This window comes from Bos mutus, chromosome 15 (assembly GCF_027580195.1).
Source record: "Bos mutus isolate GX-2022 chromosome 15, NWIPB_WYAK_1.1, whole genome shotgun sequence".
Classification (NCBI taxonomy): Eukaryota; Metazoa; Chordata; class Mammalia; order Artiodactyla; family Bovidae; genus Bos; species Bos mutus.
Genome location: NC_091631.1, coordinates 40,569,699 through 40,587,064, shown reverse-complemented (window position 1 = coordinate 40,587,064; position 17,366 = coordinate 40,569,699). Strand labels below are relative to the sequence as shown.

Here is a 17,366-nt window from a genome sequence, read left to right as displayed (position 1 = left end):
AGCTTCAGCATCATTCCTTCCAAAGAAATCCCAGGGCTGATCTCCTTCAGAATGGACTGGTTGGATCTCCTTGCAGTCCAAGGGACTCTCAAGAGTCTTCTCCAACACCACAGTTCAAAAGCATCAATTCTTTGGCACTCAGCCTTCTTTACAGTCCAACTCTCACATCCATACATGACCACAGGAAAAACCATAGCCTCGACTAGCTGCTTAGGATTATTCTTTTTGTTTGTTTGTTTGCTCTGCCATGTGGGGTGTAGGATCTTAGTTTTCCCCTGCACTGGGAGCATGGAGTCTTAACCACTGGCCCCCCAGAGACATCCAGGCTTATTATTACTTTACTCAGTGGCCTTCTGTGGGTTTCCAGAAGGGTGTGTCTTAGATAGTTAAGGGTTAGAAGCTAATGTGCCCCTTGAAGGAAATGCTAATAGCTGAGATAGCTTCCGGGAAAACCTATCCATCCAGTAAGGAGAAAAAACTCTAAATCTCATTCTACAGATCGTGCTAAGCCTCTACATCTTTCTTTCCCCCCTTTATCAGTTTTCCCTACTATTCTTTTCTACTTTTTGGGTCTCTTTTGATCTGTGGCCATTGTTTCCTATCTGAATTTCTCTTTTATCTGATTTGTTCTTTTTTACATTTCTCTTTTGCTTCATCTTTTCAGTACAGATACCTAACTGTAATACCAAATTGAAGTTTAAAAAGTTTAATGAATACATTTTAATTTTTCTGATTAAAAAATCAAATGAGTCTTTTTTGTTTTCATAACAATTTTGTGGTTTTTATATTCATATAATATATGACTGATTTTTAATCATTCAGCAATCTTTCAGGAAACATTTTCTTTTCCAGAAGTATTAAGCAAATTGTGTGTCATTTGCTGAGGAATTTGAATTAGCTGTTGTATAATTTTCTTCCTTCCCCCTTTACTATTTTTATTTCACTGTTTGACTTTTTATTTACATATTTATTATATTAATATGTTCATGTATTATTAGGTTTTTTCAATTGTTTTAGAAAGAAAGTACTAGGTAACTATGCAGAAGAAAATTAAAACATAGCAAAATAGTTAATTTAGCTCTGAGATAGACTTTTCATTTTCATGCATTGGAGAAGGAAATGGCAACCCACTCCAGTGTTCTCGCCTGGAGAATCCCAGGGACGGGGGAGCCTGGTGGGCTGCCGTCTCTGGGGTCACACAGAGTCGGACACAACTGAAGTGACGCAGCAGCAGCAGCAGCAGCAGCGATAGACTTAACACTTTTCATGAGTTTATCTTTGGCAATTTTGGTGAAATTGTACTGGAATAACCTATACAATTCAGTGAGGTACGGTATTTCCCCAATTCTGGATTCCCTTTGCCTTTGTTTGATGGAGAATGTGGGCATCCATCCCACTACCTCTCATCCCTTTGTCTTTTATGGATAACTCCCTCCTCACTTCCTCTGTCAAATCCAACTTAGAAAAGTATATACAAAGCATACAGGAATGGGTGTCTGGAAACCTGGATTCTAATCCAGTTTATATGACTTTTTTTCAAATTATTTAACCTTATTTGTTTTTTCTTTTGGTATTTGTGCAGTCTTTGAGTCAAATCTGACCTACTATTTTTAAACAAAATACTCCAGTCTGAGCGTTTTTCCATCTTTCAGTATCAAGACTTTATTCTGTATAGTTATACATTCTCATTGTTCTTTAGAATCTTGCCGTTTACCAGCATTGTGACCTTTGGCAAAGTTACTAAACTCTTTTCTCTTCTGTTTTGGGGAGTATAATGCCACCTTTGTAAGTTGATTGTGAAGATTAAATTGGATAGTGAATATACTTAGTTCAGGTATTTTGTAAAGCTATTGTTAAATGAGTTTTCTTATAATTTCAGATGACTGTAGTAGCACTAACAGTCATAAGCCTTACATATGAAAAGGCATAAAATACATGAATCATTGATAAAATGTTTTTTGATAATTGCACTGTAAGGAAACATTAGGATGTTTACATACTTTTAGTTTTGAACAAATATTAAATTTTTATTCATGGTCTTTAACTTGGTTTAAGAAATAACAACATTGTCAGCTTACTAGGTGTTTTGTTAAGCATCGTAAACTTTAAGTAATTAAGAAGTGTATTCCAAATGAAATTTTGTCTAAAAGAATTATTCTTTTGTGGAACTGTTTTTGTCTTTTTGGTTCTATATTAATGTTTGGAAACATGAGGCATAAGGTACTAAAATTGCAGTTAAGTATATTTGCTAAATACAAATGGCATATTGTTAAAATGTTGTACAGGAATAACACATTTAATCAGATAATCAAATGAAAAGTACCTAAAGAGATGTAAGGTTTATTTGAATCTGATTTGTGACATTTTGTGTGTCTGATGTTTAATAATCCTGTTAATCACTTAAAAAAATCACAATAATATCAGAAAATATATGCAATTCTGTGACTATTGATTCTGCATGGAATAGATTTAAAGGCCAACACTACTCTCTTATGTAGGTTGTGGGTCTACATGTGTGCTTTCAGAGCAGTAGTGTGAGGAAGCTTGCAGTGGGATGGCAGGACGGCCTCATCCCTATGACAGTAACTCCAGTGATCCAGAGAACTGGGATCGGAAATTGCATAGTAGACCTCGTAAACTTTATAAACATTCAAGGTAGGTAGAAAATATGTATTTCACATATCAGAACTCTGCTAAAATTGATTTTTATGAAGAACCAAGCTGTGTTTGGTTGTGGCAAAGCCTGTCAGAGGATGGGGACCAATTTACAAAATACTATGAATATTTGCATTTCTCTTTAAATAGCTTTTAGGGAAACATCTTCCTTTTAATTTTCTTATTTGTGTTTATTTAATTCTCATTTGTATTTTTATGAATTTTTGTTTCTGTTTCTAAATAATGTTAAAATATCCTTAGTTGACCCCATGAATCAATGCTATAGTTAATTTAATTGGGAACTCTGGCAAGACAGATTAATTCTTTGTATTTAAAACTCTCTAATAGGAATTTATTTTATGCTCTAAGTATATTGTATATGATAATTTATGGGCTTTTGTCAGTCTTTGCCTCTGTACATATTTAACTGTGTGTGTTTGGGTTATCATCCTGATCCTAGTGGTAAAATCAGTCTATCTGCTGCAACTCACCTGGTTCAATTAAAGTTTGATGCATTAAGTGAAACTCAGTTCAAAAGTTTCAGCCCTTTTATATATTATTTTTAAAGCTTTCTTTTTGTGCTGTGTGACTTAATGAGAAACAGTTCATTTAGAACACTTTATGATCTGATATTTTAAGGTGTTAATGGATCATAAACCTCACATAATGCAGGTATGTAAACATTGTTTTCATAGAGAGTTGTGCTTTATGAATATTTACTTGAGGGATATTATTGAGCATTTAACTTACTTGAATGTAAAATTCTCCTGATTAGGGTAACTAATACCACCTTTCTTAAAGAATAAAACATGCAGTGATATTGAAATCCTTTTTGTAATTTTAAAGAAATGATTCAGCTACTTTTAAACCATATACATGGCTAGAAAATATGAGTGATGAGTACTATTCAAGTCTCCTGATAAGATGTATTTTTTATTGTGGGCTTCTAATGTCGTGAGGTCTAAAATGAAGATGTTGAAGATGTTTAGCTGATTTTAATTATAAAGTTCACACCAATGGTGTGAGTGTTTTTTGGTTTGATTTTTTTGTGTGTGTGTCCTTCAGTTGGTGCTCTAGTTTTCTTTCTGCAGCCTGTTTACATGGATATTTATTTTGTCTTTGAGGTAAAGAGATACTTGTTTTATCTCATTAAATGTGGGGCTGTATTTATAGCTGATATATTATATACAGTTTTTCAGGTGATTTTCAACTTATCCTTGCTAGTTCTTAATATTTTTCTGATGTACAAGACTGTATTGTATATTAAGTGGTGACAAGGTAAAAATAAGCTATTGTTAGCTTTATAAAAAACAAATGTGAAAACAGTGGGAAAGATTTATTAAAAACAGTAGTTTTAAAATTACTGTTATTTAACTTCAGTAACAGATATAGCTCTTCCTGATTTCTATAACATCAGTACCTTTCTAGTGCTCTTAAATATGATTGCAATAATATTGGTTGCTTACGTGAATACAAATTTATTGATTTTTTTTTTAATGGAAAGATGAGGAAATCCTTGATCTTATTTTAACTTCATTCATGGAAAATCTGCCCATGGGAAAACAGTTTACTTTTTGGGAGCTTTTGTTCCTATGTACTTATAAACATATAACTTAGGATGCTTTAAAAAATAATTCAGTTTGACTTTTTTAAAGTGGTAGTTTTTAAAAATTAATTGTAAATTCATTAAGCAGTATTAAAAACTAATAGTACAAGTATTGTTGAGAACCTGTGCTCAGTTCTGGAAAGATTCAGCAGTTTATCACAGTACCATCATGGAAGACTTTAATATCCAGTTATGGAACAATTAGAGGACAAGAGGGCAATAAATTGTGGTAATAAGTTGTAGTAAAATAAGAGTTCAGAGAAGAAATCAGTACCAACCTGAGCAGGTAAAAATGAGACTTGAACTAATCCTTGGATAATTGGATACATAGAGGGCATTCCTGCCAAGGACCTTCTGGAAATTACCTTGACTAAATCTGAAGGTTGAACTCTATGAATAGTATTATTGTCTCCAATTAACAGATAGAAAAAATGAGGTTAACAAACTTGTCTAAGACTACCCAACTTGTAGATTACAAAGCTGGAATTTATGAACAAGCTGCTTATTCTTTTTATTTTTAAAAATAATCAGTAACTTATTTTGGTGCATTTAAAATACATATAAGAGAAAACAGTTATAATGAACCCCTATGTACTCATTCCCCAGCTTCAAGTTATCATTTCATGGCTGATTTTGTTTCATCTGTCCTACATATTTTTGCATCCTTTTTTTTTTGAATCTTGTGTATTTTATTTAGGGATATTTGAGTAAAAGCCAGAGTAAACACTGGCTTAAGTTAGGGTGTTATTTTTTTTGTACACAAAAGTCCACAGGGAGGCATCACCTGATGTAGACTTAGTGACCTAGTATCCTTAAGGATATTAAGGTCAAAGATCTTTGATTTTTCTCTTGTTGTTTCCTCATGATCACAAAATGGCTTACTATACAGTTCCAGCCATCATGTCCAGCCTCCAGACAAGGAGGAATGGAGACAGGGATAATGGGAAAGAGGTTTCATTTATATCAGGAAATTAAATTTCTCAAAAATTTCTAGCAGGCATCTGCTTATAAATTATTGGTTAGAACTATGTCATATGGTCATCTCTAGATCATGGAGACTGAGAAATATAAGTGCTCACATTGCCACCTCAAACAGAATTGGGGATTTAAATCTACAAAAACTAAATGGCTCAGTGTGTTAGGGCTGCTGTAACAGAATACCATAAACTGGGTGACTATATTATAAACAGCAGAAATTTGTTTCACATAGTTCTGGAGGCTAGGACGTCCAAAATCAAAACGCTGGCACATTTGGTGTCTGGTAAGGGCTTGCCTGCTGCTTCAGACAGACTTTTTTTTTTCCCCTGTGTTCTCACATGGTGTAGAAGGGACTAGGGATCTTTCTGGGATCTCTTTTGTAAAGGTATTAGTCCCATTCATAAGTGCTCTTCCCTCATGAGCTAATTACCTCACCTACAAATATCGTATCAGTATGTGAATTTTGGAACTAAAAACACTTAGACTTTAACAATAAAGAAATAAGCATATTTATTGATTCAGTTTTTGCAGTTTTTCTAAAAAGTTATCTTTTCACATATTGGAATAGCCTGCTTTCTGAAATCCTTTTCCTTTGATTTTTTTTTTTTTTCCTCTTCTTTTCCTAACTGGCAAGGATAAAAATACATTTCTTGAATTATAGAAGTAGCAATAGTAATTACTATATTCATATGCTTATGTTGGAGGTTTGAGGGTTTGGTGAATATCGAATTAGGATTTCTCTTTTACCTAATACAATTAATAATACCTAATAATACTCCTGTACTTTGGCCACCTCATACAAAGAGTTGACTCATTGGAAAAGACTCTTATGCTGGGAGAGATTGGGGGCAGGAGGAGAAGGGGACGACAGAGGATGAGATGGCTGGATGGCATCACTGACTCGATGGACGTGAGTCTGAGTGAACTCCAGGAGTTGGTGATGGACAGGGAGGCCTGGTGTGCTGCGATTCATGGGGTCGCAAAGAGTCAGACACGACTGAGCGACTGAACTAACTAACTAAATAATACTTTTCTTTTGTGAAGTTTCTTTGAATGTAGATTTCATAGGTATAACACTGATATAAAAGACAAGACAGGGAAGCTGATCTGGACATGGATGAAATTCAGGGTCCCTATGATTCCTCTGCAGGTGCATACAAATAAATTAGTTGAAAAATTACTCAACTTTTCTTTCTGACTAGTAGTTGTATAGTTATTACTTATATTGAGGAGTTTGGTAGCTTGCTGAGAAGTTAAAGATTATTTCAGTTGAAGTTTATTTGGCCTGAATTGTGACACCTTTCTTTAAATTATAAATTAGAAGAGTTTTTGCTATTTAAAAAGGAAAAAGAAAGAGCACCTTTTCTATATAACTAATGTTAAAATGCCCTAGAGTGACAACATGCTAAAAGCTCTTGCATATTTGAATTGGGTCGAATACAGCTATTTAAAACTCAGATCTGCAGTCTGCTCAGGTTACTAAAGATAAATGCATCATACATTCAATATCAGACTTTGCCGCAAGGGTTCATTCCCACATAGAAGTACGCATGCTCCTTTCTTCTGCATGAAGACTGAGCTTTCCAGTTTCCTTTTTAAGTTGCTCTTTAGTCCTAGCAGCAGTTTAGAAATGGAAAAGTTGGGTTGCTTTAAAGAGTAGTTCTTTTAGTGAGTCCTTTAAGTACAGATAATATTTTCTCTCTGGTTTCAAAGAGAAGCTTTATTGCCCAGAAAAGGTACACAATAAAATATTGAAAGGAAAAAAGAAAGTTAGCTGCATCCTAGTTTTCTAAAACCTGGCAAGCTGGCAGAGCTAGAATTAGCTTTACAGATGGTATTTGGCAACATATCTACATATCACTAACCCTCATCTCCTGAGTTTTCTTCATCCTGTCTATCAATTACAATATCCAATCACTGCACAGAGATGGAGAAAAGGGATGATCACAGCTCACACGATGCTGTTTGGTTAGAAACGTCAGTGCTGCACAACCCACGGCTGAGTCAGTGTCTGTGAGAAAATGAACTGAATTAATACAAAGCGGGGGTTGTATCTCTGAATATTTAAGGCCAAAATAACTGCAATAGCATTATTACACAGTAGAGGGAGGAAAGCTAAAGGAAGTCTGTAGATAGGTGAGGTAGGGGACTGGGAAATTTTTTCATTGTTCAGAGGAATTCTGAAGATGATGGAAATATCAGATGTGCTAAAGTTTCCTAGTAATGCCCAAGGATGCTGACCTGGCTTTCAGTGCTGCATTGTTTGAAAAAGCAGAGTCCCTTTATACTCTGATTTCAAAATTTTTTTCTTGTTTTTGTGTGTCTGCCTTGGCATATACTAAAGTAAGGTGTGTATTCATTTATTACATGATAATATGCTGGGTTATAATTCTATAGACTTATAAATATGAGAGAGGTGGAGAGAGATATGTTTGGCTTTTGTTTCATTATGATCATTTATGTTTTTGAATGTTAAAGATCATATGTCTTGATTGTCAGTTTAATGGCACGTTATTTAAAATAGTGTGTGTTTTTATTATTTTCATGGATTTGAGGCTTTGTTTCCTATTTCATTTAAAGTCTTAGTAGAATCGTCATTTAACTTGAGAATGCATTATGTTTGATCTTGTTTCTTATGAATGTCATACAAAATTTTATTTAAGGAAAAGCTAATTTTAAAATAATATTTTTTATATATTTGAAAATGAAATTCAAGATAAATGAAATAATTGAAATAATTTCCTAAAGAAGAAGATGAATGTAGTTTTACTTTTGGGTGAATTAAGGATTAGTTGATCCATTTTATATATATTTTACAGAACTGAATGTATTTGAATGATAAAGTTTTAACTGGTGAAGATGACTTTTTTCTCTAGTCTTTTAGAACACGGACTCTGAGTAGATGATCTAGATACTGCTATTGAAAGAGTAAATCAGATAAGTTTTCAGAATAATGCAATTTGATTTTCAATGAGAAAAACATTCCTAAATAAAGACAATTATTCTTCCTATAAGATTTTAAGTCTTTACAGGTGACATTGCTTACTTTATTAGGAAATTTTGGCACAATTTAAAATAATTTGATTAATGGTATTTTTCCTTTTGTCTTCATTATCCCTATCCTACTGAGTCTTCATTTTGTAGGGATTTGGGGGGATATACAACATTTTAAAATTATTTTAAATGTTATTAAGTAGTTTGTAACATTCTTTTACTTGAAATGTGAGGACCTTCTTGTGACTTTCCCCATTTAATTTCTAAAAGTGTGAACGATTGTTACAACTTGTTTGTTTAGTTAGACTAACTGGAGGTACCTTGTTTCGGCCTTTTTTTTTTTTTCCTCTCTGGTTTGGTGTCCAGAAATGTTTTTCTAAGCTTGCTTAAGTATAAAGTTATAAAGGCAGAAGTCTCATGTTAGAGTTTTTTGTCATACACTTTATAGAATATTTTTTTCTCTAGTTTGGCTGATTTTTAAAAAGATAATGCCTGTGTTATTATAAGAGTAATACATATTTATTACATAAATTTGATAGATAAAGAAAAGCACATAGAATAAAATACAAATGTTATCAAAAGAAAAACTTTAAATATTTTTGTATATAACCTTTTTTTCCTGTGTATATATAAAAATGTAAATTCACATGTATACACTTAAAAATGATTTAGGGATATTACTACATGTACTGTTATATAACCCCCCTCCCCTTTTTTTTTTTTAATGAAAAGCAAACTTAATCAGGAACATTCCCTGTGTCACAGGGTAGTCTTCTATAGCATAATTCTTAAGAATTACATAGTGTTTTCTGTATACATGTTTTGTAATTTATTGAATTTGAGTTTTTCTGGTTCTTGATAAAAGATCAGTTTGATTTCACAGCGTAAATTTCTCTAAAAAAGAAGAATATCTTAAGGAGTTCAGTAAAAATACAATTTTGATACTTTTCAGAAGGAAAAAGATCCTTAATGTGATTATACAATGAATTCTTTAAAGATAGGCACATTTTTTAAAACAGAGCAAATAAGATTGCCATAATAAAGTATAGAAAATATTTTTTAAACATCAAGGAAACGAGAGCTCAGATGAGCTGAGACTTTTTAAAAATGCTATGGCCAGCCAAAAGAGTTTCTTATGTTACACTTGCAAAAGGTTATCAATGAAAGTGTAATAATAGTGAATGGGAATGAGACAAGAAAAAAAAATCCATCAACTCTTATTTAGGAGCTTCTTTGGCAGAAAGGAAGAGCAAACTACCACCATCATCAATAATAATAGCAAAGACATTTCTAGTAAAGAATGAAACCACCATTAATATAGAGATAGGTAATGCATCTGGTTCAATGAATTGTCTTTTGGAACATCTTATAGTTAAAAAAGAACCTGACTGTAAAATCTTAAAATTATTGATATTATTTGTAGTCTTTAAAGAGTTTCAGGAGAATACAAGAAGTACTAAAAGATGGGAGATCCTAGGCCTGATTTTGAAAAAGATAGTAGATTTTAGAGTAAAAAACAGAAGATAGTTTATGACTAACTTGAAGGAAAGAACAGGTTAAAAATTATCCAGAATGGGTTTGCTAAAAATAGATTGTCAAAACAACTTTAATTTTTCTCTGATGCAGTTGGTAGTTTAGTAGCAAAATGTATTTGTACTTCAACTTCATTATAACTTAGTTTTTGGTGAAGTCTTTATATATATATCTCCCCTTGGGTGAAGAAAAATGAGTTAACCATTAGTGGATTGTGTTAATCAACACAGTTTTCATTTTGAAGGTCAATGTTCAGAGGTTATTGATCTTAGAAGGTGGCTGTGTTCATTGGTTTGTCTTATTGCTTATGGAGAAGGAAAATTCTTAAATTTATAGGTAACAGTGAAGAAAGGATAGTAAATAAAAAGCTAATGATCCAAAGTGATTTCCAAATCTGATTTGTTGAACTAAATTAAAATGAACTTTTGAAGAATCTAAGTAAGAACTGAAAAGCAAATATATATTGTTAGCAGGACTTTATAGCATCACATTTGGAAAAGACTTGAGGGGTAGTTGTTGGCAATAAACTTGATATAAAACAAAAGTACAGTATGGCTGCCATCATCCCATCTTTTCCCCTACCACCACCCCCTTAGAAACCATCGTAATGAATGGGAAAGAAGGTTAGAGCCACTTCATTACACCAAAGTATTGTCTTTAGTTCTGTGTAAATTCAGAAGGAAGGATGTGAGTAAATTGGATGCCTTATCAGCTTAGGAAACTGAAAATTCAGAGGTCTTGGGGGCAACTGTGATAGATGTTAAGGAATCTCACAATAAGAGTTGTGTCTTCAATATGTGAAGTTGTCTTCAAATATGTGAAGAACTGTCATTTGGAAAAGAAACTATACTCACGTTTGAGTCAGACTTGGTTAAGGTTAAAAGCATGAACCCTAAAGTTGTGCTTCTTAGGTCACATCTCAGACCTGCCACTTGCTTAGCTACATGACTTTAGGTAAGTTATTTAGCCTCTAAACCGTCATTTTCTCAACTGTGAAAAGAGGATGGTTTTGTGGATTAAATGAAAATATGTGTAAAGTGCTCACTGTTGTGCCTGACATATTCTAAATGCTCAAATGTTAGCATTGTTGTTGTTATTTGGTCCTAGAATATAGAATAAAGACAATGGTTCTCAACCAGAGGGTTAATGGTTTGCCCTTCATTGAGCATTTGGTTTTAGTCTTTAATTTTATCAATCTAATTGCAGTGTAGTTCAGATTTTAAATTTTAATTCTTTTAATACTTAAAATTTTAGTATGAAGCATAGGAGGAGGGAATTTAATGGAACAAGTTAGTTTGTGTTTTCAAAAGGCCATTTGGGGGACTTCCCTGGTGATCCAGTGGTTAAGACTCCATGCTTCTAGTGCAGGGGGTGCGAGTTTGATCCCTGGTCAAGGAACTAAGATCTCACATGCTGTACAGCCCCCATCCCCCCAAAAAAAGGCCATTTGAAAATGAGTGAGTGTGGGATTGCTTTGATTTCTCTCTAGAATCTTGGTTTGTGAAAGTAAGCTTTGTTAAAATATTCATGGTCATATGATAAATATTTCTAAAACTAAGTATTGTATTTGTACTTCATATATTTTTTCTATTGGTTTTACTTTTTAGTAGAAAAAGATGCTCCCAAGGTCTTAAAAAAGGAACTCTTCCCCTCCTCTTTTCTGCAACTGAAAGACATGCAGGATCTTAGTTCCACAATCAGAGATCTGACCTGTGTCCCCTTTTATTTGCCATGAAGTGATGGGACCAGATGCTATGATGTTAGTATTTTGAATGTTGAGTTTCAAGCCAGCTTTTCACTCTCCTCTTTTACCCTCATCAAGAGGCTCTTTAGTTCCTCTTCATTTTCAGTCATTAGAGTGGTATCATCTGCGTATCTGAGGTTGTTGATATTTCTCCCTGCAGTCTTGACTCCAGCTTGTGGTTCATCCAGCCCAGCATTTCAAATGATGTACTCTGCGTAGAAGTTAAATAAATTGGGTGACAATACACAGCCTTGTTGTACTCCTTTCCCAATTTTGAACCAGTTCAGTTCCATATCCAGTTTTAACTGTTGCTTCTTGACTTGCATACAGGCTTCTCAGGAGATGGGTAAGGTGGTCTGGTATTCCCATCTCTTGAAGAATTTTCCAGTTTGTTGTGATCCACAACAGTCAAAGGCTTTAGCATAGTCAATAAAGCAGACTTTTTTTTTCTGGAATTCCCTTGCTTTCTCTACAGTCTAACGAATGTTGGTAATTTGATCTCTGGTACCTGTGCATTTTCTGAATTCAGCTTGTACATCTAGAAGTTCTTGGTTAACATACTACTGAAGCCTGCCTTGAAGGATTTTGAGCATATCCTTACTTGCATGTGAAATGAGCACAGTTGTATAATAGTTTGAACATTTTTGGGCATAACCCTTCTTTGGGATTGGAATGAAAACTGACCATTTCCATTTCTGTGGCCACTGCTGAGTTTTCCAAATTTGCTGGCATATTGAATGCAGCACTTTAACAGCATCATCTTTTAGGATTTTAAATAGCTTAGTTGGAATTCCATCACCTCAACTAGCTTTGACTTCACACTCCAGGATGTCTGGCTCTAGGTGAGTGACCACACCATCATGGTTGTGTGGGTCATTAAGACCTTTTTTTGTACAGTTCTGTGTATTCTTGCCATCTCTTCTTTATCTCTTCTGCTTGGTCCTTGCTGTTTCTGTCCTTTACCGTGCCCATTCTTGCATGAAATGTCCCCTTGATATCTCCAGTTTTCTTGAAGAGATCTCTAGTCTTTTCCTTTCTATTGTTTTCTTCTATTTCTTTGCATTGTTCATTTAAGAAGGCCTTCTTATCTCTCCTTGCTATTCTCTAGAATTCTGCATTCAGTTGAGTATATCTTTTCCTTTCTCCTTTACGTTTTGCTTCTCTTCTTTTCTCATCTATTTGTAAAGGCGCCTCAAACAACCACTTTGCCTTGTTGCATTTCTTTATCTTTGGGATGGTTTTGGTCACTGCCTCCTGTACAATATTGGGAACCTCCTTCCATAGTTTTTCAGGCACTCTGTCTACCAGATCTAATCCCTTGAATCTATTGTTTCTTCACCTCCACTGTATAATCATAGGGATTTGATTTAGGTCATACCTCAATAGCCTAGTGGTTTTTGCTACTTTTTCCAATTTAAGCCTGAATTTTTCAAAAAGGAACTCATGATCTGAACCAGTCAGCTCCAGGTCTTGTTTTTGTTGACTGTATTGGGCTTCTCCATCTTCAGCTGCAAAGAATATAATCAATCTGATTTCAGTATTGATCATCTGGTGATGTCCATGTGTAGAGTCATCTCTTGTGTTGTTGGAAAAGAATGTTCGCTATGACCAGCATGTTCTCTTGACAAAACTCTTGTTAGCCTTTGCCCTACTTCATTTTTACTCCAAGGCCAGACTTTCACCAGCAGACATATCCACAGCTGAGTGTCGTTTCCACTTTGGCCCAGCCTCTTCAATCTTTCTGGAGCTGTTAGTAATTGCCCTCTGCTCTTCCCCAGTAGCATATTGGATACCTTCCAACCTGGGGGGCTCATCTTCTGGTGTCATGTCTTTTGCTTTTTCATACTGTTCATGGGGTTCTCACGGCAAGAATACTGAAGTGGTTTGCCATTCCCTCCTCCAGTGGACCGTATTTTGTCAGAACCCTTCAGTATGACCTGTCCCTCTTGGGTGGCCCTGCATGGCATGGCTTATAGCTTCATAGAGTTATGCAAGCCTGTTTGCATGACAAGTCTGTGATCATGATCTGTGTGTGATCTGTGATCATAGTGATTATCAATTTTTCAGAAATATTTTATAATTTTTATGGTAGGGCTTGAGAATACAAAGTATATAATGGTTTTTAATTCCCCAATTTTTATCTCTAACCTGGACTTTTCCCTGTACTTTAGACTTGTGTATCTAACTCCATATTTGGATGTATTAGACATCCACTTGGATGTCTAATAAACATTTCAGTGTTAATGTGTGTAAAAAGCATTTATACTTTTCACACCTAATCCTCCCACTGTTATTCTAATGTGGGAGAATGATAACTCAAAATCTGAAATGTTTCAGTTTTTCAGGCCAAAATCAGAGTTATCCTTGATTCCTCTGTCTCACCTCTTACTTTTAATCTATCAAATTCCAAAGTCTTGTTCTTTAGAATACATAGTCTAGTCCACTGTTTGCCATGTACACTGCTACAGCCCTGGTCCAAGTCACTTTGGCTGTCGCCTAGATTGTTTGTGGTAGCCTCCAGAATGGCCACTGACCCTACTGTTACCTTCTTTCTTTCACTGTCTGCTTCATCTAACAAAAGTTAGATCATGTAATTCAAATTTTATTGGTACCTATTTCACTCAGATCAAAAACAAAAAAGCTTTGAACATTCTTTGAAGGTCTTTCATAATCTGGTCCTAGTCTTATCTCTGAGCTCATCTTTTAACACTGTCCTTCTTGCTATCTGTGCTCCAACTGTCCTAGCCTTCTTGAATGCCTTTAAAAAGCCAAGGAGTGCTTTTGGCACAGGATCTTTTTCATCTACCCTTCCCTCAGTCTCATAGTTTTATGTTTTACTTCGTCTTTGCTTAGACATCTTCTCCTCTGAGAGTCCTGCTTTGGCCACTGTGTGAACTAGAACCTCTCACCTGAAAATGACGACTCTGTCCTGTTAACTCTGCTTTATTTTTCCTCATAGCATTTACCAGCATATGATATTTAATATATTTATTATATATGTTCTGTGTTTTTGTACACTTAAATGTTTAAATTTTAAGGGCAGAGACTTTGATTTATATCCACCATGGCTAGAATAATAAGTAGCATATAACAGATATTCAGTGAATATTTGGTAGAATGACTGCATGATAAAACTTAAAAGCATTGCTAGAGGAGAGAGTAAGAATAATTTTAGTTATTATGGGGTATAATTATTGTATGTTGCAAGTACCTAATGCTTTATTGATGAATTAAAACCATGATTATTTTTTAGAAGTAAAAAAATTAGCAATATAACAATTAGATAACTTCTTTTCAGAGACTCATCATTTTGGAGAGGTTCTTTCCTAGCAACATCTTCCTTTATTAAAAAAAGTTCAAAATCTGAGAAACCTCTGTCAAAAGAAACCTTTATTTTAAAGTCAAAAGAAACCTCTGTCACTGTCTGCATGAAAATAATTTTTGTCAGTTAGGAAAGCTGACAGTCACCTTGATAGTAAAGTGTTAAATGTTTGACCAGTGAGAGTTCCTTTTCCAGTGACAGTGCTTTAAAAAAAATCAGTTAATACATTCTGGACAGAGGGATCTATAGAATCTAGAAAAAGCTGGGGGGTGGGGGAAATGAGTATCTGGAACTTTTCAAGCTATAAAATTGGCTTGAAATATCAATAAATATCTTTTCATACGGAAAAAAAAAGAGTTCCTTTTCTGTCAGAATTCTTAGGATCTAGGTCTTCATTTCACTTCAAAGAAAACATACTCTTAGAGTGGTCATACAACAGTATATAAGGCTCCCTTGCTATTGCTGCTGCTTCTGTCTCACTAGAGTTGCTGACGTGTCTGACAGTGAGATTTTAAGAAGAGAAAGACTAGTATTAAAACTATTCTTGAGCTGTATTTCTTGTCTTTTGGCGGCAGGGGAGGAGGGGAGAATCTGGGACTTAAGTATGGTTTAAAATATTTATGGACAGTATGCATCAAACAACATACTAACAGATAGCCTTTTAGAGCATAACGCCTTCTTCAGTTGAGAACTGCCTTTTCAGTGATTAGTTTTTGTTTCTTGGGAAACTGACCATAAATTAAGAAGAACAAAAAGCTTATAGAAAAGGCAAACGGAAAAAAAAGGGAAAAGAAGGGAGAGAAATTTGCATTAAACTTGTTGAAAATAGGTTTAAAAGTTTAATTGCATTTCTTATGTCATCACAGTTGCTGACACTTAATGTGAGGATCAGCAAAGAGTTTTCTGCAAAAGGCTGGATAGTGAATGTTTTTGGCCATGTAGGCTACAGAGACTGTCAAAATCACTCAGTTTTGCCATTATGGAATGAGAGCAGCCATAAGCAATATGTAAATTAATGCACATGGTTGTGTTCTAATAAAACTTTATTTATAAAATGAGATAATGGGTTGAATTTGGCTTTGCAAACTCTTCACCTAACATTAAAAATGCTTGTAAAAATCATATGCAAATTGATTGCTTAAAATATATTAATATAAGATCATTTAAATGGTTTAGTTAATAAATCTAAAACATAATATAGAACATAGTAATAGAAACACCTTTTTTTCCCTCAAAATAATATTGCTTCTTTAATATGGACAAACTAATTAAAAAATGGATGGGAACATCTAATATGAAATTTACAAAGATGCTTATCTTGTTTTTAAGAAAAATGGTGCATTTTTAAAAGATGTTTAAAACATCTCATAAACTGTAAAGCTTTGTATCTGTATCTCTACAGACACAAATACATACACATGGAAGTATTTGACAAGGAAAAAACAGTTGACATGGGAAATGCTTAGATGTTATATATCCTGAAATTTCAGCTAAATTCAGCAAACATTAATAAGATGCACCAGGATATGGTGTTGCTGGAAGTATTTAAAGATAATTCCAGTGATATCATGTAAGGTTGTATATCCCATGTGTGTACTACATAAGGGGTTCATACGTAAGTGAGTACCATTCACTTTGTAGATATTTTAGTTTTGTGTATTTGTTGCAATAATTTTCTAGCAGCAGTGCTGATAATATTTATTTTTGGAAATTTTTCATGTATTATTTCTTTGATAACCCCCCTCTTTTGTCTGTTCTGTGTGGAACATATATTATTTGAATATTGAGTGCCTTCCTCTATTCTCATCCTTTCACTTTCATTTTTTATTTCTTTTATTACCAGTTTTTTCTTTCGGCCTTCTTCTAACTTTCAAAAATAGCTAAGAACTCTTTTTTATTCTCTTAATTAAATAATTCCTGTCCTTGTTTTATGGATACATTTGTTAATAGCACTGAGTTTATTGATTATAGGTTTTTTTCTGTCTCTACATTGTGTTTTGCCTTTTTGTTTATGTTTATTAAACTTACTGTGAAAATTTTTTATTTTATAAGAAGTTAAAAAAATTGTACTGTGAGTTCCTGGGTACTCTTCATCCAGCTTCCCTCTATGATAACATCTCACTTAAGAGTATCAAACTAGGAAAATGACATTGATACAATTCTGTAACTGACTACAGACATCGGTTTTTATATGTACTCTTTTTCTGGTATATATTCTGTGTGATGTTTTTATCACATACAGATTTGTGTAACTACCACCACAATCAGGATGCAGAACTTTTGTATCACCATGAAGAAACTTTCATGCTGCCCCTTTAGAGTCTTACCCTTTCCCCGTCCCTAACTTCTGGCAACCTCTGATTTGTTTTCCATCACTGTAATTTTGCTATTTTGAGAATAATATGTAAATGAAATCAGATAGTATGTAAACTCTGGGGTTTGGGTTTTTTCATTCAGCGTAATGCCTTTGAGATATGTACCACTTTGTTGAACGTGTCAGAGTTCATTTTTTTTTTTTTTAATTTTTGAGTAGT

At 34.0% G+C, this 17,366-nt stretch overlaps 1 protein-coding gene across 12 annotated transcripts in view; it reads left to right on the top strand.

Annotated features, from left to right (window-relative positions):
• Window positions 1-17,366, top strand: part of BTBD10 (BTB domain containing 10) — a 75,292-nt gene that overhangs the window by 22,844 nt on the left and 35,082 nt on the right. For 6 of the 12 annotated variants that reach the window (XM_070383970.1, XM_070383967.1, XM_070383969.1 and 3 more), the window contains one exon: window positions 2,499-2,655. The exons of 5 other annotated variants lie outside the window; for them this stretch is intronic. In XM_070383970.1, the coding sequence (XP_070240071.1) occupies window positions 2,555-2,655 (101 nt within the window). In that variant the 5' untranslated portion in view covers window positions 2,499-2,554. The remainder of the gene's footprint in view (window positions 1-2,498; window positions 2,656-17,366) is intronic. One more of the 12 variants, XM_070383972.1, reaches the window with a different exon arrangement.